Source organism: Mucor mucedo (assembly GCF_025094135.1).
Source record: "Mucor mucedo strain NRRL 3635 chromosome Unknown EV154scaffold_142, whole genome shotgun sequence".
NCBI lineage: Eukaryota > Fungi > Mucoromycota > Mucoromycetes > Mucorales > Mucoraceae > Mucor > Mucor mucedo.
Genome location: NW_026252426.1, coordinates 58,272 through 83,630, shown reverse-complemented (window position 1 = coordinate 83,630; position 25,359 = coordinate 58,272). Strand labels below are relative to the sequence as shown.

Genomic DNA, 25,359 nt, shown 5'->3' with positions numbered 1-25,359 from the left:
TTTAATAGCTGGTAGTGTCATTAAGATGTTCCATATGAAGTTTAAAAACATGTGAACCAAGTTAAATTTCATACATAAACACATCAAGAATCCAGCCCACATTAATTAAAGTTTGCATTATAGTAATTTACAAGCGTTCAAGTAAATCTTTTCTAGCTATTATGGCAATACCCGTCACTCGAATTCACATGCATGTGTATTATACTTACTAGAGTTTAAACTTTTGATTACATTGATTATTTTTCCAAAATCTTGTACACATAGCTAGCTTTGATCATCATAATTTTTACAAGTGATAGACAAAATCCTTTTCAATGATCTTCTTGTTTTCATCACTATAAACATCGTGAAATATATTTCTTCTCTTTAAACTTGCTTCTAATCCATTCAACGATCTAGTGACTAAGGTTTTAAGGACTTTCTTCTAGATTATTTTGAATACCTTCAGGTAGGATTAGCTAGTTTGGCCTGTACAAATATCTTGGATAGATGCCTTGAGTTTATTTTGATCTGCTTACTACCGTTCAGGGGTAGCTAATAATTATTACTGGAAAATGTAAACCTGTTTTATCAAAACTTTAAACATTTAACCCACTCAATTATTACACAAAGTACAGCCTGATACCGAGCAACTTTGTTAGGTTTGGCTTTCAGTCAACCCAACTCTTTGTAGATGATTTTAATTTAAAGTGACAATGCTTTTATCACCCCTATTGATCATAAGACATTGTTGAACTCAGTTTAAGCTACTCAAATATTGTGACCTATTCTGACAGTTTAAGTCAATAAGCGACTTGACTGGATCGTCTAAATTTGAGTTAAAGTCTTATATACATAATTTAATAACCTTTCTTAGCTTTGTGTTGTTTGTTGCCGTGTGGAACCGTTCCAGAAGTTTCGATAAGATGAGAGGCATTCAAGACAGGGATTGAAAAGAAAGATGTCATGCTTTAATGAAGCAACGATATATTTATAATACCCTTTAAACCAAAACTAACTCAACGCTTTTAAAGCATAGTTAGAATGCCTTTAAATGAATCTCTAAATCACAAATTTCACAGTGAGGTACGCCAAATAAAGTCCTTTATATCAGTGTTTGGATGTATCATCGAAATAAAAAGCATCGTGTAACTACTATAATTCTACGGGATACACTAGCAAAGCTACAATGGATATTCGATTTAAAATTAATACATCGTGTTGTGCCTATCTTCAATTTGACTGTTTTAACTCAAAACTAGGATTATCTTTGAAAAATACCTTCTATTCTTGTCCATTGATAAACTATGATGCAAATGAAAAAAAAAAGTTAAGACTTTTCGGAATACACATTGGAGATCGCTTAAGAGATCATGTGGTGATATGACAAAAGAGCAACATCTGATTTTAGTGCTGTGTTTTCCCGTAGATATAGCTGCACAAGAAGGGAGTAGTACAGCTACTTTTTTTTTCCGCTGGTAATATTAAGATTATCCCAGCACCAGATTATTCCGTGTGCGTCTTTTTGGAATACATAAAATAATAAGTGGTTGATGGGAGAAACCTGTCATGGTTCAAACTCCGTGATGTTTGTTTGTAGACATTCTAGTGCACTGATAAGACGCGAAAGTTTCGACGTCATTTTTTAAAGATGTCTCCATGTGAAATGAACGGATGTTGTGTGACAATAGAAAAATTATGTTTTGTAATAAGTGAAGAATAAGTGAAGAAACTTCTTTTTTTAAATTTATGGGGTGAAATCTTATTTCATATTTTTTTTGTAAGGAGTCTGCTGTTTGTTTTACATTGTAACAAAGATCGAGTTTTACTACCTTTTTTCTTCTGTTATTTTTTTTTTTTTGGTATAACCAGTGTTTGTACCACGAATAGCTCGGCCTACACATTAAACTTTGGAGCTATTATGAACTAGCATCTTTTTCTCTTTCTTTTTAACTAAAAATTCAAAAATGTTTCCAAGTGAAGGTTACTTTTACGTCAAATCTCAAAAGAACGGCTTATTTGTCAGCGTAGATGGCGAAGATGAGGTAATTCGTAATTAGACAAATAGGAAGATTGTGGCCAACTAACACTTTTACTCGAATAAAAATAAAAAAGGCTGGTAGTAAGCTTGTCACTGGACCCAAGGTAAAAAAAAAAAAAAAAAAAAAAAAAAAAAAAAATTGAAATATGATGGGGTTGCTTTTTTGTGAGACTTACAAAGTATATTTTTAGGGTGATGACGATTCTCAGGTAATATTGAAAAAGGGGGCTGAATAGAAAGGATAATATACTCAAGAAAGTATACAGTTGTGGAGTTATGAAAATGGATATTTGGTTTCTAAGCAAACTGCAATGGGCAAGTATTAGTAAAATGAAATAAACCTTATTCGACATATCTAACATAAAATGAACATAGTGATGGATATTGAAGGAGGTAAACAAATGTGGATCATCACATGCTTTTTTTTTTATGTGGTTTCTTATATGTAACTGTAGGTGATTTAAAGTCTGACAAGAGAGTATTGCAATTTAACCGCAAGAAAACAATGTAAGAAAAATTCTGGTGTGAAATTTTAATAATATATTATTCACACATATGTTCGTGATAGGACACATAACCAAAGATGGGGAATTCGTGACGGATTTGTATATGTTGTAGCTGACCCAAGACTTGTTTTGGACACTCAGGTTTGTCATAAATTAATAAGGCAGTAATAACTTCAAGCTAAACAGTCTCATTTCTGCAGGAGGATGAGGGCTCATATATTACTGTAGCCGTAAAGAAGTCAGAAGAAAATGATCTTCAACAATGGTATCTTGAGCCTTACGAAGGCGACTGTTAAATGTTGGAAAAAATAATATTCCCAAGTACCATCTTTTTTTATTTTACCCGCCAGTTCCCCTCGTCCAATTAAAAAAAGAATTTAAATAAAAAAAAAAAAGAATAGCGTTTTTCCTTCCCCTTTTTTCTTCTTCTTCTCTCTCTCTCTCTCTTTGTCTCTTTCTTACACATATTTAAAAGTACACTTTAGATAATACAAATGAGTCAACGTCAATCAGTTCCCCTCACTGAACTTCGCCATGGGAACCAACAACAAATGGAGGCTGTCAAAGAGCTCGAACAACTATTTTGTCTTGATAAACCAACCTTATTGAAAGTAGTCGATGCTTTTCGAAATGAACTAATCGCAGGATTAGCTGACGACAGATCAAGTGATCTCAACATGATTCCTACCTATGTCACAGGTATAGAAGCTACTTATTGAATTTTGAACTATCTTTTTTTAAATTATTATTTAAAAAATTAAGGTTATCCCACTGGAGACGAAAAAGGTACCTATCTTGCATTAGAAATTGCAGGTATGGACATTTATGCCTGTCAAGTTAAATTAAAAGGAGACAATGGAAAATTGGCCATTAATCAATACCAGTATAAAATACCGCAAGACTTAGCCAGCGGTGATGATTTTGCCGTATTGATTGACTATGTAGTTGAATGTATATCAGATTTTCTAATGAGAGTCGGAACTCAAGAATTATTTATTTATCCCATGGCTGTTTCTTTCGGTTTCGCCATTAAACAAACAAGATTGGATACCGGTCGTATCCTGTCCTTGGGGTACGGCTTTAGTTATCCAAATGGCGTCGGTGTCGATATTGTCGAATTAATGCATGAACGTATAAGATTAAAAGGCTTACCTATCAAAATTGTTGCCACTGCTAATGGTAAAAAAAAAAAAGAAAAAAAGAAAAAAAAAAAGCTTACATGAAATAGGAATTAATGTACCAAAATAGATTCCGTGTGTACCCTACTCGCTCATGCATATCAACATCCATCAACTCGTTTAGGTATCGTTCACAGTCTGGGAACCAATTGTGCTTATTATGAACCAGTAAAGAACGTGACAAAATTAAAAGACACCAGTGTCACAAGAGATGTCGATATGATTATGAATACTGAATGGTGTAATTTTGGATCATCACGACGCACATTACCTTGTACATGGTTTGACAGAAAGCTGGCTAGAGAATCCATTAATCCACAATTTCATGTGTTTGAAAAAATGACAACAGGCATATTTTTGGGTGAACTGGTACGAAATATCTTAATATACCTTGTCGACAGAGATATTTTATTTTGCGGCGAATCGTCAGAAACCTTAAATACCGCTCATAGTTTCGATACAAGTTACATGTATGTCTGTGAAGCGGACGATTCTGATACGCTGGAAGACACTCGTATAGTATTAGAAGATATGTTGGACCTATCAAAGACAACTATTGGTGATCGTGAGGTAGTAAAAAAAGTGTGTGAATTAATTGGGACAAGAGCTGCTGTGTTAGTGGGCACTTCAATCGCTGCTATTGTTCAACATATGATGGCATCTACTGGTATTGGTATGACTGATGAAGGTTATGCCATTTGTAAGTATACTCTATCGTACATTTAATTCATGCTAAAACTACTATTCCCAGCTATAAGTGGAAGTATATATGAAGACTACCCATCGTTTCACCCTCGTGTTTGCAAGACAATTAAAGATCTTATCCCAGATCATATCGCTGTTAAACTTTCGGTCGGAGTAGTTAAGCATTCTCGTATTGTAGGTGCTGCTATTGTTGCCATGATGGCTGAAAAGATTGCAGCAACAACTGCCACTCAATCATAGTCATAAGTGTCCTTTGAACTAAAAAAAAAAAAAAATATATATAACAAATATCCCCCAACCTCCCCTCTCTGTTTAATATTTAGTTTGTTTTTTCAGAACTTACCTTCAAAAATGAATGCCCATAGTCCTTAAATGGTGCAACTCGGAATTTCTTGGCTGTACTCAACTGGCCTGATCCACTTACGGAAACCCCTGTTTAAATAAACTGATTCACATCGACCTTCTTTTTTTATTTTTTTTAAAAAGAAAGTAACAATTTTAATCCGATTACCGTAAAGATCCTCAGATAGCTGGCCCTCTTAGTAAATATGAGTTTAAATCACTGCAAACAGTGTTTTGGCTTGATCCTGTGTAACTTTTCCTACTGATTCTATGAAGGAATGGACACCTTACATGCGTGTGAAAATATGTCACCTGTACTCTGGGACTTTTTAGAATTCTATCTAGACAATGGTCCACTGAAAAAATGGTGAATAATTCCCAGATAAAATCTAGGACGAATCAAACAGGAAGCTGAAAAACAAAAGCTATGAAACGTTATCTGCTTTATCTTTAGCCACGGATCTTTCTTCCAAAAGACAACCAAAAATAAGAAACAGCAAAGCTTGACAAAAAAAAAATCAACCGTTTTTTTTTTTTTTTTTTTTTTTTTTTTTTTTTTTTTTTTTTTATATATGAATATATCAGGTCTTTGCAATAAATGCTTTTTCCCTGCGTATAAAAAACTTAAAAGTATATACGTAATATGGGCACTTACTGACATGTTGGTTTCACAATACTTGACAGTTGTATTGTTTAATAATCTCTTTCTATTCTCAGTATGTGGATGTTTACAACAATAGGACGGTACGCTTTTGATGGGGACAAATCCAACCAATAAAACTTCGAAAACAGCGTAACAGAATTTTACAGAACAGTATATATTTAAGTTAATAAGACATGTACGACTGTACTTCATAAAAAAGCCCTATCTTCTACACAGGTTTATCTTTACCTCCCTCAAAAATTAAACACCAGTTGTTACCTCTTGTGTGCTAAATATTGCCTCTGATCAACCAAGTCCTCCGTATATTATTTAAGATATCTGTAAAAGAACAATGATGCCGCAAAAAATTGTGCACTGCTCAGTAATATTGGTATATTGGTCGTAGATTTTTTATTTATATAAAAAAAAAAAAAAAAAAAAAAAAAATAGAACACCTTTCTCTTTGTATTTTCATGGACAGAAAAGAAGTACACAAAAATATGGGATTATTAAAGAGATCGCAGGCTTCCCTTTGTTATTGGTGGAGTTACTGTGATACTGTATTAGAGGGCTTTTATGACACTCTTATCCCAAATAAAAGTGCCCTCATCATTTGCAGGTTCATCTCCATTTCCTGCTATCCCTCCCTCTAGAATATATTAACCTTTTTTCTATCAAATAGAGCCATATCGCTTTTACTTACTTATATAACTGCTATACTTGGTCTTTACAAACATCTCAATTTTGACGATGAATCGACTGAAGATTTTCTCGCTATTGTTGCACACATGTTTACTAAAAAGCTCGGCAGTTTATACTTGGCCGCTTTCGACTTGTTTGATATGTAAGTTTACAATTTATCTATATTACGCACACAATAAGCTAGCAAAAGAAACGTTTCTAAAAATGATGGTACAGCTTTAATGAATCAATATGGCTTCCTATTTATCATACTATAGACAATGCTATTGAAACATGTCTTGGGTACTGGTTCCCTCACAAAAATATCGTATGCTACCAACATACCTCTATGCCTGATCAGTCTGATTTTTTTCTTGATAAGTTAGCCAGGCTGTTACATCTGAAAGCGGAAAGCAAAAGAATAGAAGAGATCAGATGCATCGATATTGGCTCTACCAACCAAAAAGACTATTCCAGTACTCTATGTAACGTAGTTAAAACAAGCTTTCTTCTATCTTTGTAAAAAAAAACATTAATACAGTCTTCTATAAGGTCTTTTTGTAGTCTTGTATCTTTTCGCTGTCATTTTTTTGCGTTTCAAGATCAATCAACTTTCAAAGGCTTTAGATAAATATAATGATACATTGAAAAATAAGCAAGTTAAAAATATAAATGTGCCGCAAGAAAATAAATCGCTTTTAAGGCGTAAACCTCCCAAAAGGCGATCTAAAGAGGTTGTTCCTCCTCAAAACGAAACTTTTCTACAAAAAGAAGCAGTCCAACAAGAAGCCGCCCAACAAGAAGACACCCAACAAGAAGCCACTCTACAGGAAGAAATTTCCTCACTACAAGAAGCTAGTCAGGCGAAAGAACGTATACAGCCAAAAGAGACTATTATGTTGCATAAAGACAATATCGAGTCCAAGGAAGACCTTCCAAATGAAAAGATCCCTTTATCTGAGCAAAATAATCAGTTGGAAACAGATGATAGAAAGGAAGAAGGTCCTTTATCTGAAGAGAGTAACGATACTAAACAGGAGGAAAATGCTCTACTTGGCAAAAGTATGGATGTTCAACGTCCAGAAGATGATTTACGCATAGAAAATACAGGTTCTCAAAGTAATGATATATCACCTGAAGAAAGTGTTGATACAAAAATAGAGGAAAATACTGCAACAGAAGAAATTACCCATGGCGTTTCACAAAAGGACGATGCTTTAGCGGAAAATGTTGTGAACGCCCCACACGAGGAAGCTACTGAGCGTAATAAAGATGGTGATCGTATATATAAATCGATTATGATGACTGATAAACAAGACACCGAATATTGTATCAAAGTTCGCGACAAGTATAAAATGTATCTACCAACAGAAAAGAACAAAATACTAAAAACTGAACATCACAAGGATGCCAAGGGCGACAACCGAGCTGGTCCTTCACGACATCTTCCGCAAAAATGTAACGATTTACATGAGCTTTTTATTAAACAACTGCCAGGAAAAAAAGGCAATACCACTATCCTATCGAAAAAACCGTTTGGAAGCCCTACTACGACGAGACAGGAACTAAAAGAGAAAGAGCCTGATCAAGCGGGTCCTTCGCAAAGCCGGTTACCAGAACTTACTAGGTTGCAGGAGTTTGTTAAAGATCAAATGGCCCAAACTAACCTTTTCAACATTCAACCATTTGGGGAGACATGGCGTCAGGAGAGAGCTATTAAAGAAATCCTTAGCAGTGCTCTAGCGAGTAAACAAATGCAAGGATTTGTCGACACTGAAATAATGTTGCAACCTGAAGAGACACCAGAAAGCAAAAAGTAAGATCAGCAATTGTCAGTTCAATAAAATATTAGCTTAGCAAAACATATGAACCATTTCTGTTTATTTCTATTTTCGGGGGAAGCGGTGGGGAGGGGAGGCAAAGCTTTTATGGATTTAAAATATTTATCGGTACCGTAAATTGATGTATTCATAGATAAATTTTTCTGGTACCATTGATGAAAATCATATATAATAAGCACATGGGAAAAGACTAATAAGAAACGAAAAGTTTGAATAGTCTACAATAGGACAGAAAGAGCATTTATGAGATAGTTAAACATTTAATTTAGAGGTACAAAAGGTGAAAAAAGACATTTTAATCCAGATCCTCACCAGAGGATTTTGCATTGCCAGCGCCCAATTGGAGCAAAGGATTAGCACCACTACCACTTCCTCCGCCAAACAGATTGGCCATCATATCTGCCATCATATTACCCTGCTTTCTTGGTTTCGCGATGTTGAAAAAGTTGAGGCCAATATCTTCAATTAATTCAACAAAATTAGGTTCAGATCCATAGAGTCCTTCGTATTTTGATTTAAGTTCCTTAAATAAATCAGCTCCGTTTCTTTGAACTGTTAATAATAACATTTGGGTGAAGTTCATCCATGGATCGGCGTAGATTTGAATAGCAGTTGGTTCATCAGCTGGTGCACGTCGAACTTGAGATTCTCCTGCAATAGGTTGCTTTCCTGATGAAATAAAATTCTTATATGCCAATGTAGCAAGAAGGATATCTTTTGAGGCCAAATATCTGTCATTTTACTTTTAGTATGTCGTGCTATTTTAAATCCACGCTTCTGACTTACTGGAGTACGACACGGGCAAGGTAAATACCCTTATATTGAGCATTTTCTTCTGTTGCCCATTCGTATGCTAGTTTACCAATTACTTCTGCACTGTGGCTCGTTCCTAAAAGCAGATGATCTTCTGCCATGCTGTACTTTTTCTCTAATAAAACCAGACATTGTCAATGATCAAACCGTTACGTTCCTTTCCTCTTAATTAAAGCTTACCGTTGTAAAGCAATGTTCCAACATAATCGTGCAACTCGGGATCTCCCTCAGGGTACTCGCCGTTAGACTTAGTCCATCTAAATAGAGTAATTATATTTAATAACTAGGAACTATGCAAAGATAACGAGGACTATACCTGAAAGCGTTACTAATATAAGCTTTGCGGCTAACCTCTGTGGATGGGAAAAGACTGAGAATTTCAACAACACGGTCTAAGACACAAACAAATTAGACCTTTTTTTTTTTGTTCGACTCACACAAACAAACATTATTTCAACAAACCTAAGGAAGTCTCATCTACAGGCACGTTGGCGAGTTTATAAGTATCAATCATGTAGTTGGCTAAATCGGAACCAGAGCCAAATTGTTTGTGTTGCAATAATAAGACAGCTCCATCATGGAGTAAACGGATGGTATCTTGATACTTTTGTTGTTTGTTGAGTCTGCATGTATATACGGTTAGTTTTGTTTTTAACGCGCTTTAATCATGATTTTACCTTCTTGCGACAGTTCGGTACATTTGCTGAGCTTCATAGTAGTTACCAGCATTTACTGATTCTCTCAATTTTTGAAGCGTCTTTTCAGTTCCTCTACTCGAAGCCATTGTTCTAGATATTTTGCGTTTACAAAAGGATAAAGGGGTTTTTTTTTGTTTTTGTTTTTCTTTGAGCACAAAAAAAGTTACCGATTGATTGGCTATTAAATGACGTCTCGTTTTTTTTTAATTGTCAGTTGAGTTTTTGATGGATCTAAACTTACTGTTTAGACATATTTTTTACCAATTGTGAAATTAATATCTGAACTAAATCGGAAACATAAATACAATTAAATCCCTCCTTTTAGTTTTAGAATTATATTTCCTTTTTCCATCTTTTACTTCATCTTTTTTCTGTATCATGCCTACTATATTAACACGAACATTTGCTTTATTAAATAACATCAAGCCTCCAACTATAGAGGAAGATAGTACATCCAGTCATATCTTGGACATATCAAACATTCAAAAATACACATCTACTCCAGATATATCTATATGGAAAGCAGCGGAACAAGGCAACTTAGCTGCTCTCTTATACTACGTTCAGAACTCCAGTGTAGATCCCACAACGCTTTTGAATACCCGAGATCCAGACACAGATTGCACTCTACTTCATTTAGTTGTTTCAAATAGCGCCATTGATACCTTACCTATTTTAAAGTTATTGTTAAACAATGGCGCTGATGCCACTGCTCGTAACGTATATAACGTTCAAGCCATTCATATGGTATCCTTACATTGTCCTCATCCTTTGGAGCCCATTAAGCTCTTATTGAATCATAAAGTTAGTCCTAACGCCCGGGATGGCGATGGATGGACTCCTCTTCATTATGCTGCTAGATTTTGTCAGCCACCGGATGAAATATTAAAGTTGTTGATATCCAGAGGTGCTGATGTTAATTTGACTGACGCTGGTCATAAGTCACCCCTTTTCGGTCTTCTAGCAAATGGTGATTTGACAACGGCTTTGGATTATCTTATTCATACAGCAAAAGCAGATGTCAGTATCCGTGGAGACTTTTTGGACCAAGCCAGTAGAAAAACAAAGCCAGGGACTATTATTTTACAGGCAGCCAAGTATGGACGTATTGATTGTTTATCCATGCTCATTCAAAGTACAGTAGCCATGAACCAATTTCGTAGAGTCATTGATCGCGACGAATTGGATCACGCTAATTATCTAGTCAAGGATCAGCAGTCAAGATTACGTAAAAGCGATGGCACGGATACTCACATCCAAAAATTGGATTTGATATTGTCTCTTTTACAGGAACTGGAAGATACTTTAGAAAGGGATCCATTATCATTATTAAACATAAGAAAGCTTAATGTGACATCTACAATGACGATAGAGCCATCAAAAGACGGTCAGAAGATTCAGCGAAGACATACACTCATGGTGATGATAGATTCTATGCGCAAAAAAAAAAGTTCGAATACTGGTCAAAATGCCCCAACGGTACAAAGAAAGACATCCAACACTAGTAAGCTACTCAGAAAGATGAGCCGAATCATACGAAGAACGAAAAGCGAAAATAATACTGCTACTAGCAACGCCACTGTTATCAACAACATAAACGAGAACAAGTCTACTGGTCCCAGTCGATAAATTATATTTACATTACATCTTATTTAATAAACGCGTTATTTTATTAAGCTACTATGATAAAAAAAAATATGTCTTTCCTGCAAGCAAGTACTTTGTTTTCATTTTTTAGATAGACTCAACTCCCAAGCATTATCTCCTTTTTTGACCCAAGAAAGACTTTCCAAACCCCTTTCTATGTCTCGCACAGAGTAAATTCACTGTTTGCTTGCTACTGTTGAAAAATTTCTTCTGCAATTGACTTTATATGATTCATCACCTTCTTGGGTCTTACGAAAGCCTATTTTTTGTTGTGAATCCGCCATCGGGGAAAGTAGTTCTCTGATGGTGGATGTTCCATAGCCTGAACCAAGCGGATAAATCCCTCTTAACTGTACTATCAATTTACCAGAATACAGATCTAAATGTCGAAATATTTCATATGCAATAATTTCCCATCATAAAAAAAAAAAATTACCTTTCCGCCAGTCCACAAAGTTGCTCCTTACTTTTCAAACTTAGCAGAACGGGACAAAGTGCGTCTTGTGGGTCCATGTATATTGCGTCAGAATGTATCAATCGTTTATTTAATCAGAAAACCGTGTAAACGAGTTTTTTTTTATTTATATATAAACTGATAAACAAGAGCTGGCTTATGTCAGGATAATTTAATAACTGTCTATTTAATCATATATATGTTCCTACGTCTGTGTAGTTGACCTTCCTGTAATGTTGGACCAGAAACTTGATTAGATGTCGGTTGTTGTGCCACATTTTGAGGTTCAGGCGAACTGATGCGAGGGTGTTTATTTTGGAACGGATTTTCCTCTATTATTCGTTTTGTTATGGAAAACAATATCCGAGTGTTATCAAGCTCTCGATTTGCCAATGTTCTATTGGGATCCGCAGTGATTCACTAAAAGTAGTACCACTACAATTAATAAGGGGTTATTTTCAGTGAGAATGCCTCCCCACGTAATCCATAACTTTGGATAACCTCCAAATCATGAAAGTCTAAAAGTTTGGAGTACAATGCCTTTTTGCTACGCACAGCCTGTGAGTTCCAAAAAAAAAAAAAAAGACTCAAGAACCCTGCTTAGGATGTCGCTCTCCTATAGCAAATACTATCCGCAGCTGCAATACCGCAATAATATCTTTTTTCGATTTAACGTCTTTTGAAAGGAACAAGAGTCACTACTAAACAAACCTTTTTTACTTTATCGGTTACTTTCATACGATAGAAGAAGTATGTTAATAAAAAAAAACGGGGAAGAATAAAGTGTGTGAACCAGTTTTATTTATAGGCTGATAAACAAGAGCTCATGTCAGAATGATTTGATTGCTTGTTTCATCATCCAAGTAAAAATGAAATGATTGAAAAATCTTTGTGTGACAGAACAGTGAAGAAAAAATGTAGAAGCGTGACACAACATTTAAAGACAGATACCATCGTGCCGTGCTACGTAAACACGTGACACACTATTATAATATCATTATAGCTTTATGTTAATAAATCATCTGCCCTTTTATCTCTTATAAAATAATAACTAAACTTCGCTAGTTTTGAAATTGGCTTCAAGACCCCATTCCATAAATCTCAAGGCTGTACTTGCGAAAATTTTGTTGAGTATAATGTAGCAATCATAAATTGCAAAGATCCCTGATTTATGTTGCCCATTATTTATGCAAAAACAGTACTTTTGCTTCCTCAAAATTCTTATCATCCGAGAAAAAAAAAGCAGTGATTTATACTTAGAAATGGAACGTCAACCAACAATCATGCTTGATCCCACTTTCTTAAAGTTGACGGGAAAAAGAGCACTTTCACATTATTCCAAAGTCTCTAGGTTCATCTTATCAAATCATCAACGATCCTATATATCTTGCATCTGATATAATTCTTCTCAACGAAACTTGAATATTATCAACCGGTAACGTTATCATACCAGGACTTAAATTGGCGTCGTCTTTAGATTGTACAAGCATTACACGTAAACTTTTAGGTCGTTGCTGTCAAGTCTCTAATTATGTAATTTGTGGGTTATTGTTGATGAGTCCTCTGGGCTATTCACCGTTCGATAGTCCATTCTAATGTAGAAATCAACGCACCTTAAAAGATTCGTCAAGCACATAAAGTACCCCGTGTCCATCCGCCCCAACCCCAAAATATTGAATGCACCATGGAAGACATTAAAGCAAACTTTCCAAGACAAAAAGAAATACTGTCGGAAAGTTACCGCATTCGCTTTAAACAATTTGAACAATATGCTTCCAAACATTAATGCAATAAAGATAAACATTATATACAACCCTCCCCCCCACATTTAATATCTCGTCACATCGCCTTTCGCTTCTATCACTGCCCTACATCTATTCGGCATACTTCCGTAAAGTGCCTGAACAAATTCAGCACTCAATTCCTCCCATGTCGCTATAAGCTGCTGCTTTAAAGTTTTGACATCATGGATTTGTGGCTGCTTGGGCTTCAGTCTGCGAGAGAGCTCAGCCCAAACATGCTCAATAGGATTTCAATCCGGACTTTGAGCTGGTCAGCTTTCCATCAAACTCATCGCGTGGGTCTCCTTCCACCACTAGGCGTAGCCTCCCATATGGCACGGAGCATTATCCTCCTGGTATGTATAGAATTACACTTCCCCTATTGCATGCGTATGTAACTTATTTTAAAGACCCACTTCATCCAAAATACCAACCTGCTTAAGCTTGATCTTTAAAAATGAACGATTGGGAATGAACCAAATAAATATTGTCTTCTTTTTTTTTAGCCTAATTTCCATAAATATGTGAGCGCATTTTATCATTGTTTCTTTTGTTACTGCTGTCATCACCCTTCGCCTATAAACGTGCCAATTTTATTACGTTCTGTCATTCATTTAAATGAAATACTGTAAAAAAAAAAAAGTTTGGCATTACACTTTTGAGGATTTTGGTAAATGGTTGAACCTTGGGGATTATGGAACTGGCACCAAAGTGTATGGTAGCCCAAAAGAAAGCCAATCATCTTAAGAAATAAATTGATTCGCTTTGCACAATAAAATAACAAGCATCTTTAATTGCTTTGCACATTTTAAGGTAAACAAGTTTTTTGCCTGCTTTCCTGTAAATTTGCTTATTATTAATGTAAAGTTATATTGGATGAATGGTATCTTAAGAATAAACGCCTTTTCAGAAATCGGTTTTTACGAAGGTAAAGAACTCATTTATGTCTTAAAAATACATGCATAACACATTAGATTTGCCAGATTTTTTTTTTTTTTTTTTTTTTTGAAACAGAATTAAAAATATATGTGTTTAAAGTTTAATAGCACATGGAGCTAAAAGAAAAAAAATGTCTTACGAACCCATCCTTAGGTTGTGTCAAACCCCTTCCTCAGCATCTAATGAAACATACTACTTTTCATAAAAAAATAATTTATAACGGGCATTTATTCTTTTTTTTTTTTTCTATTGCAAAGAAAAAAATTATGAAAAAATCGAACAGCAGCAAATGCTGCGGATGTATATCAAAACATTTTTTTACATGCGTAGTCATTTTATTTTTGATTGTAAAGATGGAAGTATATACCTGATCTTTAAGCATGCATTAATTATCTTTTTTTAGGTGATCGGTCCAGTCTTGATCGCAGTCGACCTCACTTTTTTAACAGGTAACAGAACAACCTCTGTTTTTTTATTAGGATGGCCTATTGATACCTTTTTTTTTGCATAATAGAATGGATTAATAGTTTAAGAATGGGCGATTTCTATACATATCTTACTTTTATTGGTATTGTGAGTGTGTGGAGTATATATGGCCTCATAACAACAGTCATGGTAACTATGAATTATGATATGCGCTATTACACCAAAAAAAATCTTGACAAAATCCAAAATGGTTTTAGAAATCAGCTAGTGGAATAACTGTCTACATGGTGGGCTTGATTTTTATAACAGTGATTCACTTTATCATTGGATTCATCCATATCATGTTATTATTCACAACATATCGTCCTATACTATTAGACTCTTGTCTTCAACGTCAACCCACACGGTTATTTTGGTGGTCGTTAGGGTATGATGACAACGAGGAAATAAAAAAGATTTATATGGCTTGTTCTACGCAATGGATCAGCTTTGCGACCGAAAGATTTGTATCCTGGATTGTGTATAGTTTTATCTCTGTAAGTGTGAAAGAGAAAGGCCTCTGTTTACAACATGATGACTGATCTTTCTTTTATAGTTTCTTTGCTTGTACTTCGTTGTGAGATATCAGCGATACATTACACATCAACGAAACAAGGCACAAGGTGTTGTGACAGGAGCTACAGATGGTGACTGGTCTGATGACGGAGATGACTATAGTACTTTTGTAGAAAAGAAAAAGCAAGATGGATCCACTGACAAAGTAACTTATTACCATGAAGAGTTCCCCACGACAAAATCCGAAGACAGCGAACTCTCGGCCAATATGCATCAACAACGACAAAAGCTATTTGACGTCATTGCCAAAAGAAAGAGAGCCAGAAGCAGTCTGAACCGTAGACCCACTATTGGTAATCCAAGTGAAGAAACTGTCAATGTTGTCCATCCATTGGATTTGGCTCAGGATTTGGATGATTATGAACCACCACCAATGCCACCAGCGGAAGACACAAGTGAATCTTGGAATCGATACAATGACGAGCTTTTGAAAGAAGAACAGGAAGCGTTGGAGCGTCAAAAGAGAGTCGATTCACTCTCTACTGAACGATTGGAATATGAAATGTACCGATCTCATGGATCCAAAAGCCGAGAGAGTAGTATAAGTGAAACTGTTCGACAGGATGCATCCAGAAGAAAGCGACCTTCTACGGCTCGATGGTCAGCATGCTTTACGGAAACAGGTATGGGCACACACCCAATGTCACATATGCGAGAGGAATTTCATCCGGATGAAAAGCAGTATAATCCAGATGAAGGACAAGATGAGGAACAAGGCGAGCATCGACCAGATCAGTATCAACAAGATGAGTCTGGTCATGAAGGACCCAAGGTGACGTATTTTGATCAGACACTGGGAGAAAGTATGGAGCATGGCGTATCAGATTCTAAAGTTGTTGGAGAACAAGGCAAGAGTGAATTTATGGAGGAAGATAATTACGAAGATTACCAGCAGGAAGAGCATCTACCGGAAGATGCTAGTCCAACGCAATCGTTTCTTATGAAACCCGGTAAAGAAGAAACGATGTAGATATGATTCTGTTTTGAGCTTTTATTTTACAAGAATATAATTAATAAATAAGTTTGAAGAGGAAATTTACTAGAAATTGTTCTTCATTTCTCTTAAAGTATGCAATACTTCAACAGGGTCACTCTTTCCAGCCATGATTTGTAAAGCGTGTTCGTTCACTCTTAGGAATGGGTTAAACATTTTTTCTTGTCCAATTGTAGATGGCACTGTAATCATTTTGTCTTGACACCAGTTCCATTTCGCAATCAATGCTTCATTGTGAGGATCAACCGACAATGCAAACTTTCTCGATACGATATATTTAATTAACAAAAAAAAAAACAAGATATAATAACAGGTTATTTTACCTTTAAATTGTTCTTTGTATATTCGTGTCCACAATAAACCCAGGTCTCATCCGGTAATTTTGTCAGGATATGAAACAAAATCCTATACATGTCACGAGCATCGCCTTCAAAAAATTTGCCGACACCACCCACAAACAAAGTACTGTTATAAATAAAAAAGGGTCAGTGTGAATGTAAACAAGTAAGATATTCCATAACTTTACTCTCCCGTAAACACGGCCTTTTCGCCTGTGGCAGGATCCACGACATAATAACATACATGACCTTTTGTGTGACAAGGAGTATGTAATGGAGTGATATCCAAAGAGCCCAATTTGAATTCTTCGTGGTCTTTACATACATAGTTGATCTCAGGAATACGAGCATCTGCACCATAAACAGCTAAGCCAGGTTTCTTTGCTATATACATGTAAGTTGTGCTACTCGAATCCTAATAATTCATTTTTTCGATTACGTTTTTCTTACCCACAAGTTCTATATTACCACCAGCATGATCCCAATGATGGTGTGTGGTGAATACACTAGAAAAATTGGTCTTAACGAAAAAGAAACCCTAAATTTCTTGTTTATTTGTTCTTTTACCTTGATAATTTAGCACCAGTTTGACTAATCACATTTAAAATCTTTATGGGTTCAACGGGGTCGATCACGGCAGCCTCTTTTGTCTTTTCGTCAATAAGAATGTAAGAATAGTTATCATCAAGAACACTGATAGGAATAATCTTCATCTTTAGAAAAGCTTAAAAAAAGTGGTAAAACGGAAAAAGGGAGAAATCCTTCTGAAGAGAAGCACAATACTTCTTTATATATTAAAAATCCGACAAAAACCTCAATTATTTTTATTTTCCTGTTTTTTTAAAAAAAAAATAAAAATAAAAAATCTATTCCTCATGAGTTCCAACACGAGCCTATACATAAAACAAATAACCCGTCCATTAATATATGTATACACACGTATCCAATTATTTTTTTAAAACAGCATTCATCTACTTACAGCGCGACGACGAATATCTCCTTCACGTTCGCCAAACTCTTCAGACAAACCATTGTAAGGGTAAGTGCGTTGAACCTAAAAAAAAATCATGGATTGAAATTGCGTGAGATGTCTGTACCTTAAAAAAACACATATGCAATACTTACGACGGGTCTTTCGGGATAGAATTTGTAAACGACAGTAGCAAAAGTAGCCATGATAGTGGCGAAAAGTGCTAATTGACTGGCGGCCTTAATAGGGCTATAATGGTGGAGATCGGGAGCCCAGACACCATAAAGTTCATCTTCTTCATGAACCTAATTTAATAAAACAAGTGTCAATTATCTCACAAAAGTGTCGTTTCTAATTGTTCCTAAATCTTTTTTTTTTACAGTTTCACCAAAGTTACGCTTATCTTGAGGATCGTCCCAACCGAAAGGACCTCTAGTTTGGGTACTGAAACGAGGCAAGTTAGGATAATCACCGATTTGGGGATCTTGAACAACTTCACCAGTGTTCAAGGTGGATTGAGGACGGACGGAGGTCATGGCGATAGGTTGACGGGTAACGTTCATCATGTGACGCATGTTCAATGCACGTTGTGTTGCTGCACGGAAGGCCATTTTTATATAATTCGAATTAAATATATTCCAGTAGTGTGAGAGTGGGGTGTTTGAGTTTAAGGCCTTTCGGGTGCAACTACAAAAAAATTGTCTGGGATTGTTTGTTTGCCCCGCAATACCATCCCTTACTTAAAAAGCAAAGTCACGTTATTTATGACATCACAATATGGGTTTTTTGCATTGATTCTTGCACTTTTACTGCTGCACACTTCAAAGGTTTATTCTATTTAAGTTTACCTACAATAATTTCAAACGTTAGTAGATTGATTTAAACGGAAGGATGGTTAACAATCACGAAAGAGTACACAAAGGGTAAGACTGTCAACATAAACGACTGTCATGAAATAAAGAGCCGACAAATGCTCCAATTGTCTCTAAGGAGTTAAATCTTTTTCAAATAACGATTCCATAGCGGTGCCATCCCAGAGGTAACACCATATGCTTATCACTATCCGAAGCAGCCCATATACACCCCTATGATCCTTAAGAAACTGTTAGAGATTCCTTGCTTTGTAAGAGTAAATAAACAAACAAGACGTCATATTATGTGAGTGACTTTTTTTTAGGCCTGACGCGTAATTGTCTATATTCTTTTTTTTTTTTTTTTGTAAATAACAACTTTCTCTTTCTCCAAAACCACATTATTCATGTCTAAGAGAGAACACGTAAATGATGATATCGATGAGGGTTTGGTAAGAGTCTTAAAGGCGTTGAGTGATTTATAATGCATGTTTTACTAATAAACAGATACATTAATTAGAGTACGAACCAAAAAAAAAAAATTTAAACAATCTAACCAAAGAAGCGTGAACTACAAAATGTATTTATTGCTTATGATATGGAGGAGCAAATGAGAAGAAAGAAACAAAAATATCAAGACAATTAACTCAAGAAGAACAGTTATCACAAGCAGATGGAACTGCTAATAAAGTATGTTATATAATAAATTGACTTTTTTTTAAATACACATTTACTCACTGAACAAATACATCTGTAGGTTGTTGAGAAAGACGGGGTTTTTGTTGATGGTTCTGAGGAATCAGTAGTTACTATCATTAAGAATGCTGCCATCCGTAAGCATCCAATTTACCACCTTCTGGACACCAATCAACAATCAATCGTATGGTATGTACTTGTATATTAAAGAGTTTTTTTTTTATTATTATTATTATTATACTAATATATTTGAGAACAGCCTCGGTCTCAATTCCATCATTGATCTGTCAACTCGATATCCGTAACGTCAAATGACGTTATTCAATAAGAAGCAATGGGAAGATATTTCCAACACATGCTCTATATACACGTTCAATGATACTTTTTATCGCTATGTTGACGAAGCTGCTAACTCTGTCTTTGATCTGTATAATCCAAAGCAGTCCGCAACAAGAAACCGGGACTTTAAAAAAGTAAGGTGAATTACTTTAATGCATGCTTCCCATTAAAAATCTGGGAAAGAATGAAATTTAATGTTGGCTGATGTTCAGGTGTCAAGTCGGTATGAGCAAAAGAGACCCCAAAAAAAAAGTCTATCCTACTGGCTGTTTACATGGTAACTATAACAGAAAAAAATCAAAAAAAAAAAAAAAATAGGGGCTAGTTCTCAATAAATTTTTACTTTCTCTGTCTAGACACTTTTTATGGTACTGACTATTGTAACAAGGTGGATATCTTTGGCGCGGCAAGTTTTGTTTATTTTACTAGGTTTGATATAAATTATGATATAGCGATCCTCGCCATGGATGATGTGACCATAGTTGGGTCATCAATGACAAGATGGTACAAAAATTGAACAGCGAAGAAGATCTCGCAGTGGCAGAAGCTGCAAAGAATGATCCAGGTGTCTCTAAGTATCAGTCAGACCGATGCAAACTGTTGTCAGAAAGCAAAGTTATCATTGATAACTTTATAGCTCAAGGTCGTGATGTTAACGCTGTATATTCCATCCAATTTTGCGGTTTTGAAATGATGATGATCTCTTTGTCTTTATTCAAAAATGGCCTCTATGTTGGCAATGAAGTTCATCATGTTCAGATCGATGATAGGCTCCAAAGATATCGCGATTATCTTTCCACTATTAAACAGTTGCTTTCTTTCCGTGATGAAACAATCAAGTCTCTACACCAAGCTGACGATCATGCTGCCAGCCGTCCTTCTGTTAAAGGTCCCAGGTATAACACTGCTTTGAGGGGGAAAAAACCCGAGCATTTCAAGTCTACCTGGAGACGAGGAACTTGGGTTCCCCCTAGACGTAAAGAATCTGTCCCCGCCCCCTTACCAAGCAATCTGGTGTCACCTTAATTTTTTATTTATACCATTTTGTTTCCCCTCCCCCTTTCTAGTTTTTTTTTTTCTTTTATTTGCATATAATAAATATTGAATATATATCCCATCCTCCTCAATTAACAAGTACTTTTTATAGTGATCGTTATCGGCTTTTTTTTTTTCATGCTGATATATTGTTACACCACCTTTTTCTTCTTCTGTTGGTCCTTTTTGACCTCAGATGTCTTTATTTTTTTTTATAAAAGGACCAGGAAATTATTTTAGTTTGTTCTTTACTATAATCTGATTTAGTCTTATTCACTGTATTTCACGTTACCACTTTTCACTTAAACAAGTCAGTAACAATATTCTTCAGGAACACTTACTTACGAGCCGCATCTACATTATTTTCGTATTATTTTAGAAAATTGTTACTGGATAGCTAAGAATCAGAAGGCACGGCCCTATATTTTAAATTAGGAAAATATATAAAACTCACTCAAAACAATTTTAATACTCATAGTTTACAAAATTTCATAAACCTCCCAACTACTAAAAACCGCATGTTTTTAAATAGTATTTTAACTGACGGTTATACTTATAGGGTATCCTTCGGAAGAAAGTAGTAAAGAACAAACTTGATGATATCGAGTTAACTTTAGAAGATTTTGACGCTTATGAGGTAAATTAATACTTTCGTCCTGGTGCTGTAGATCCTGGAAGAAAAGATGTTTTCGTTTCATACCATGGTGAAGATGATATACGTCATCTGTCATCCATAGAATACTATGAGTCTTCAGGAAGTGTAGGCCGAGCGAAAAAAGAAGACGAAAGAAAAATAGAAAAAGGTATCTAAGAAATAGAAACAAATATACCTACAAAAAAACGACTTCACAATGTTTTGCATGGAGAACAAAATAAAATAAACCAAAAAGTGATACTGTTAGAACTTGGATACCACTTTATTATGGACGAAAAAATATAATTAAAAAACGTATTAAATTGATGGTCTATGAGAAAAAACTATGGATATTTATATCAAGAACTCGGATAGGTCTAGGGAGAATATTAAGCGCCTTATTGGATCATGATGTAACAACCTGGTGATAATAAATAATCAACATGTCTTTAAATTTAGCCCTTCCATACTGAGTATATAAATATTAGTCAGAGGGATCAACAGTTATAGCATCAAATGATAATAGTAATATTTGTGCTCAGGATCTATTAATATTCCAAAGTCTAGGCCCATTCGATTGTATTGCTTTTTGCAGAATAAATATTTACTCGCCACAGGGTTGTGCCCTGTGTACAGACTTCAACAGTAGGATGAGAACAAGCGGGGTAATGTGTGATTCATGATTAACTTTTATATTTATTATCCATCCTTAATGTGATGTGACAATTAACTTTATTATTATATCTATGATATCCTCAACATAGACAACCACCAAGTTCTGACTTGCTTGGGAGGTTTTTGCAAGTGTTTCTATTTTGGGTAAAGACCCAGACATTATGAAAGATGAAACAAGCAATTAAATCATTCTGACATAAGCTCTTGTTTATCAGCCTATAAATAAAGCTGGTTCACACACTTTATTCTTCTTCTTTTCTTTTCCTTTAACATATTTCTTCTATCTTATGAAATTTACTGATAATGTAAAAAGGTTAGTTAGTAATGACACTTCGTTTTCTTTCAAAAGACGCTAAATCGAAAAAGATATATTGCGGCTGCGGCTAGTCTTTGCTATAGGATGGCGACATCCTAGGCAGGGTTCTTGAGTATTTCGAACTCACAGCCTGTGAATAACAGGTGTTATACTGTAAATGGCTGGGCTCATACTGGCCTGCTGGTCTTGGCCAGGATCTCTGTAAGTGGTATAAAAAAATAAGGAGGTCTAGACATTTCCCATTTACTCACAGAACAAACACATCTGTAGGTTGTTCAGAATGACGGTACCTTTATTGATGATTTTGAAGAGTCAATAGGTATCGTAATTAAGATTGCTGCAATCAGGAAGCCTTCTTGATTCTACCGCCGGCAACGGTTTAATTTTTTTGAGCCGCTACCGCCGGTAACGGTGTAAGCTTAGACCATTACCGGCCGGTTAACTTTTTGGTGGTTTAAGCTTTACCGCTACCACTGAAAAGTTTTTCAGTGAGTTGTTTTGTTTCCGTGATGAAACAATCCAGTCTCTTCACCAAGCTGACGATCATGCTGCCAGCCGTGCTTCTGTGAAAGGTCCTGGTTATAACACTGCTTTGAGGGGGAAAAAACCCGAGCATTTCAAGTCTACCTGGAGACGAGGAACTTGGGTTCCCCCTAGACGTAAAGAATCTGTCCCCGCCCCCTTACCAAGCAATCTGGTGTCACCTTAAATTTTTATTTATACCATTTTGTTTCCCCTCCCCCTTTCTAGTTTTTTTTTTTCTTTTATTTGCATATAATAAATATTGAATATATATCCCCTTCTCCTCAATTAACAAGTACTTTCAAATCGGTCTTATAAGGAAAATTATGTTTCAATCAATAAGTCAAGATACTACGTCATTTTTTGAATTTACTGTCCGTTGGATTTGCGTCAAGAATTGAGGTTTTTTTTTAGGTCACACTATTTTTTCCAAAAGAAAAGATTACTATTGTAAGCTATGTTATCTTTGTCATGCTTTAACCTGGCCTGGTTTCTGGTTTAATAGAGATACCATACTTTAGCTTTGCGACCTGCCATAGCAGAGAGTTTGCGAGTAGTAATGACACCAAAAAGGATAACATAGTTTATACGTAATTTGGGCTAATCAGCATCATCTTTATCTACTTGTAATGGAGCCGTTGCAAGCGGGATAAGAATTTCTATCTGTTCTTGGAGCTCGAGCCCGCTGCCATAGTGGCGGTCTTCTTCGCTGATGATTGCTGGATTAGATAGGATGTATCTTGAATTTTTGCTGGGCAATTTAAATACTTATGTTGCGTCATGGGTCTGTCTCGTCATAAAATTAATGTCTCGGCTATAGGATATGGAAAATATTAGTAATCACTGAAACTACAAATATATCATCTTAGTTACTTGGCTTTTACATAAACTGCAATAATAACTGATATACGTATAATTTTTTTCGCTGACATTAAATAAAAGATTATGATGTGGTGAAGATTAGAATCTTCCTTTTTTTTTTTCTTAACTAAATCTATTATAAATTAGTTCTTTTACCCATTTCTGTAATTTTTATTGTACATATCATTAATGTGTAACTTTAGTCTTAAGTTAGCGTAGTATTTTGAAGCAATGTTGCACCAAAGTTTATACTGTCATATATATCAATACTCTATCTTTATAGCATAGTCAATTACTCCTTGTCTTTATCTAGTTACATCCTCAGACCCGAGACTTATTTAACACTGTTCTACCTTCTCTCCCGATCTCAGCCCAACACTATCAGGCAGCAATCATTTTTCATACTTTAAATTTTAAATTTGTTCAAAGAATCATATACGTATATCTATACTATTGTGAAGTTATGGATACAGAAAATCTTATATACGTATTGTGTCTATCCCAAGACATATGCTTATTTAACATTATTCTTTATGTTGATATAAGTAAAGTAAGTACCCCGTGTGCTTTGTTATATCATATGTATTATATATGTAGACTATGCCAGATTTTATTTTTAACGGGTACTTACGAAAGGAAGTCTACGCAAATATTTCATGCTTCTATGTAGCTAATGCAACTCCGTTGGGATTTTTTATGATTTAAGAAACCTCATAACAAAATCTCAACCAAGCAGCTTTAAAAACTACAAGCGTATTTTTTAAGGATACATGAAAAATGCATTATAAATTATCAGACACTCGAAAATAGGATAGTTGAAAAAAAAAGCAATGATTTTTTTATTTTTATGAAATAAAATTTAAATTTTTTTTTCTACGCGTTTTATTCCTCTAACGGTATATACATTTTTTGTGATTTTTTTAGGGGGGATTAGAGGATTTAGTTGACGGTGGAGAAGTATTCCTTGGATTGCTTGACATCGGGCTTGATGGTCTTGGCACCAGCAGTCCAGTTAGCGGGACAGACCTCACCATGCTCATCAGTGAACTTGAAGGCTTCAACGAGACGGAGGACTTCGTCAACGGAACGACCAACGGGGAGATCGTTGATGGTGATTTGACGGACGGTACCCTTGGGGTCAATGATGAAGAGACCACGGAGAGCAATACCAGCTTCTTCGATAAGAACACCATAGTCCTTGGCAATGGACTTGGTCTTATCAGCGAGAAGAGGAATGTTCATCTCACCGAGACCACCTTGCTTACGGGGAGTGTTAATCCAGGCAAGATGAGAGAATTCTGTATGTAATTAAGCAGTCAGTAAAAAAAAAAAAAAAAGAGAAAATTAAGAACGCGTGTTCAGAAATAACCCCCTGTTACTTCTAACTCCACACAAAAATATAAAAAAAAAAACTTACCGGAATCAGTAGAGGCACCAATGACAACAGTATCTAAAGCTTCGAACTCCTTGACACGTTCAGAGAAGGCAAGGATTTCGGTGGGGCAAACAAAGGTGAAATCCATGGGGTACCAGAAGAAGACAACATACTTTCCCTTGTAGTCAGAGAGAGAGATATCCTTGAACTCACCATCAACGACAGCGGGGGCAGTGAAGGCAGGAGCTTGCTTTTGAACTTGAGCGACTAGAATAAAACAACTGTCAGAATTTGAAATATTATTCATGCATTCTAAACAACATACCCATTTTTGATTATTATTTTGTTAAAAAAAAAGTTTTAAAGAAAAAAAAAAGGGAGATTAGAAGTTTTGGCGTATTTATAACAAAATCTTTACTCATTCCGATTTTTGATTTGTCAAAACTCAATCTTTTGTAAAAAAT

General features: G+C 35.4%; 12 protein-coding genes across 12 annotated transcripts; 7 read left to right on the top strand and 5 right to left on the bottom strand.

The window, feature by feature from the left end:
- The first annotated feature begins 1,711 nt into the window (after window positions 1-1,711).
- On the top strand, window positions 1,712-2,921 carry EV154DRAFT_62178 (uncharacterized protein). Its single transcript, XM_051607694.1, has 8 exons — window positions 1,712-2,024; window positions 2,095-2,124; window positions 2,212-2,229; window positions 2,287-2,335; window positions 2,396-2,413; window positions 2,476-2,527; window positions 2,589-2,667; window positions 2,727-2,921. The coding sequence occupies exons 1-8, from the start codon at window positions 1,947-1,949 to the stop codon at window positions 2,820-2,822; spliced, it is 420 nt and encodes a 139-aa protein (XP_051452598.1). The 5' UTR covers window positions 1,712-1,946; the 3' UTR covers window positions 2,823-2,921.
- A 99-nt stretch (window positions 2,922-3,020) lies between these two features.
- On the top strand, window positions 3,021-4,869 carry EV154DRAFT_576933 (hexokinase-domain-containing protein; the record flags this gene model as incomplete). The annotated part of the gene is made up of 4 exons (XM_051606511.1): window positions 3,021-3,225; window positions 3,289-3,705; window positions 3,775-4,404; window positions 4,456-4,869. 4 exons carry the CDS (start codon window positions 3,021-3,023, stop codon window positions 4,647-4,649), a joined length of 1,446 nt encoding a protein of 481 aa, XP_051452597.1. The 3' UTR covers window positions 4,650-4,869.
- A 974-nt stretch (window positions 4,870-5,843) lies between these two features.
- EV154DRAFT_606557 (uncharacterized protein) lies at window positions 5,844-7,940 on the top strand. The gene is made up of 4 exons (XM_051607551.1): window positions 5,844-6,013; window positions 6,077-6,238; window positions 6,313-6,560; window positions 6,628-7,940. Exons 1-4 carry the CDS (start codon window positions 5,868-5,870, stop codon window positions 7,893-7,895), a joined length of 1,824 nt encoding a protein of 607 aa, XP_051452596.1. The 5' UTR covers window positions 5,844-5,867; the 3' UTR covers window positions 7,896-7,940.
- On the bottom strand, window positions 7,927-9,561 carry EV154DRAFT_525507 (uncharacterized protein). Its single transcript, XM_051603287.1, has 6 exons — window positions 9,407-9,561; window positions 9,192-9,352; window positions 9,046-9,121; window positions 8,910-8,986; window positions 8,703-8,844; window positions 7,927-8,647 (listed from the first exon to the last, which is right to left on the bottom strand). The coding sequence occupies exons 1-6, from the start codon at window positions 9,511-9,513 to the stop codon at window positions 8,212-8,214; spliced, it is 999 nt and encodes a 332-aa protein (XP_051452595.1). The 5' UTR covers window positions 9,514-9,561; the 3' UTR covers window positions 7,927-8,211.
- A 244-nt stretch (window positions 9,562-9,805) lies between these two features.
- EV154DRAFT_606555 (ankyrin repeat-containing domain protein) lies at window positions 9,806-11,056 on the top strand (the record flags this gene model as incomplete). Its single annotated transcript, XM_051607550.1, has 1 exon — window positions 9,806-11,056. The coding sequence occupies one exon, from the start codon at window positions 9,806-9,808 to the stop codon at window positions 11,054-11,056; it is 1,251 nt and encodes a 416-aa protein (XP_051452594.1).
- Window positions 11,057-12,564: 1,508 nt separating this feature from the next.
- Window positions 12,565-13,683, bottom strand: EV154DRAFT_525503 (uncharacterized protein). The gene has a single exon (XM_051603286.1). It carries the CDS (start codon window positions 13,354-13,356, stop codon window positions 13,054-13,056), a length of 303 nt encoding a protein of 100 aa, XP_051452593.1. The 5' UTR covers window positions 13,357-13,683; the 3' UTR covers window positions 12,565-13,053.
- A 1,099-nt stretch (window positions 13,684-14,782) lies between these two features.
- Window positions 14,783-15,869, top strand: EV154DRAFT_406531 (uncharacterized protein; the record flags this gene model as incomplete). The annotated part of the gene is made up of 3 exons (XM_051595340.1): window positions 14,783-14,863; window positions 14,932-15,210; window positions 15,270-15,869. Coding segments are annotated over 3 exons (960 nt in total), but the record flags the coding sequence as incomplete, so codon positions are not given.
- Window positions 15,870-16,293: 424 nt separating this feature from the next.
- EV154DRAFT_61952 (hydroxyacylglutathione hydrolase) lies at window positions 16,294-17,511 on the bottom strand. Its single transcript, XM_051607693.1, has 5 exons — window positions 17,189-17,511; window positions 17,061-17,127; window positions 16,810-17,000; window positions 16,607-16,748; window positions 16,294-16,541 (listed from the first exon to the last, which is right to left on the bottom strand). Exons 1-5 carry the CDS (start codon window positions 17,332-17,334, stop codon window positions 16,329-16,331), a joined length of 759 nt encoding a protein of 252 aa, XP_051452591.1. The 5' UTR covers window positions 17,335-17,511; the 3' UTR covers window positions 16,294-16,328.
- Window positions 17,374-18,280, bottom strand: EV154DRAFT_525497 (uncharacterized protein). The gene is made up of 4 exons (XM_051603285.1): window positions 17,972-18,280; window positions 17,747-17,896; window positions 17,601-17,675; window positions 17,374-17,514 (listed from the first exon to the last, which is right to left on the bottom strand). Exons 1-4 carry the CDS (start codon window positions 18,200-18,202, stop codon window positions 17,488-17,490), a joined length of 483 nt encoding a protein of 160 aa, XP_051452590.1. The 5' UTR covers window positions 18,203-18,280; the 3' UTR covers window positions 17,374-17,487.
- A 919-nt stretch (window positions 18,281-19,199) lies between these two features.
- EV154DRAFT_429448 (uncharacterized protein) lies at window positions 19,200-19,443 on the top strand (the record flags this gene model as incomplete). Its single annotated transcript, XM_051596469.1, has 2 exons — window positions 19,200-19,331; window positions 19,393-19,443. Coding segments are annotated over 2 exons (183 nt in total), but the record flags the coding sequence as incomplete, so codon positions are not given.
- A 294-nt stretch (window positions 19,444-19,737) lies between these two features.
- On the top strand, window positions 19,738-20,604 carry EV154DRAFT_525492 (uncharacterized protein). Its single transcript, XM_051603284.1, has 2 exons — window positions 19,738-19,758; window positions 19,838-20,604. The coding sequence occupies exon 2, from the start codon at window positions 19,979-19,981 to the stop codon at window positions 20,501-20,503; it is 525 nt and encodes a 174-aa protein (XP_051452588.1). The 5' UTR covers window positions 19,738-19,758; window positions 19,838-19,978; the 3' UTR covers window positions 20,504-20,604.
- A 3,723-nt stretch (window positions 20,605-24,327) lies between these two features.
- Window positions 24,328-25,252, bottom strand: EV154DRAFT_525485 (thioredoxin-like protein). The gene is made up of 3 exons (XM_051603283.1): window positions 25,221-25,252; window positions 24,938-25,162; window positions 24,328-24,818 (listed from the first exon to the last, which is right to left on the bottom strand). Exons 1-3 carry the CDS (start codon window positions 25,222-25,224, stop codon window positions 24,460-24,462), a joined length of 588 nt encoding a protein of 195 aa, XP_051452587.1. The 5' UTR covers window positions 25,225-25,252; the 3' UTR covers window positions 24,328-24,459.
- Window positions 25,253-25,359: the final 107 nt, after the last annotated feature.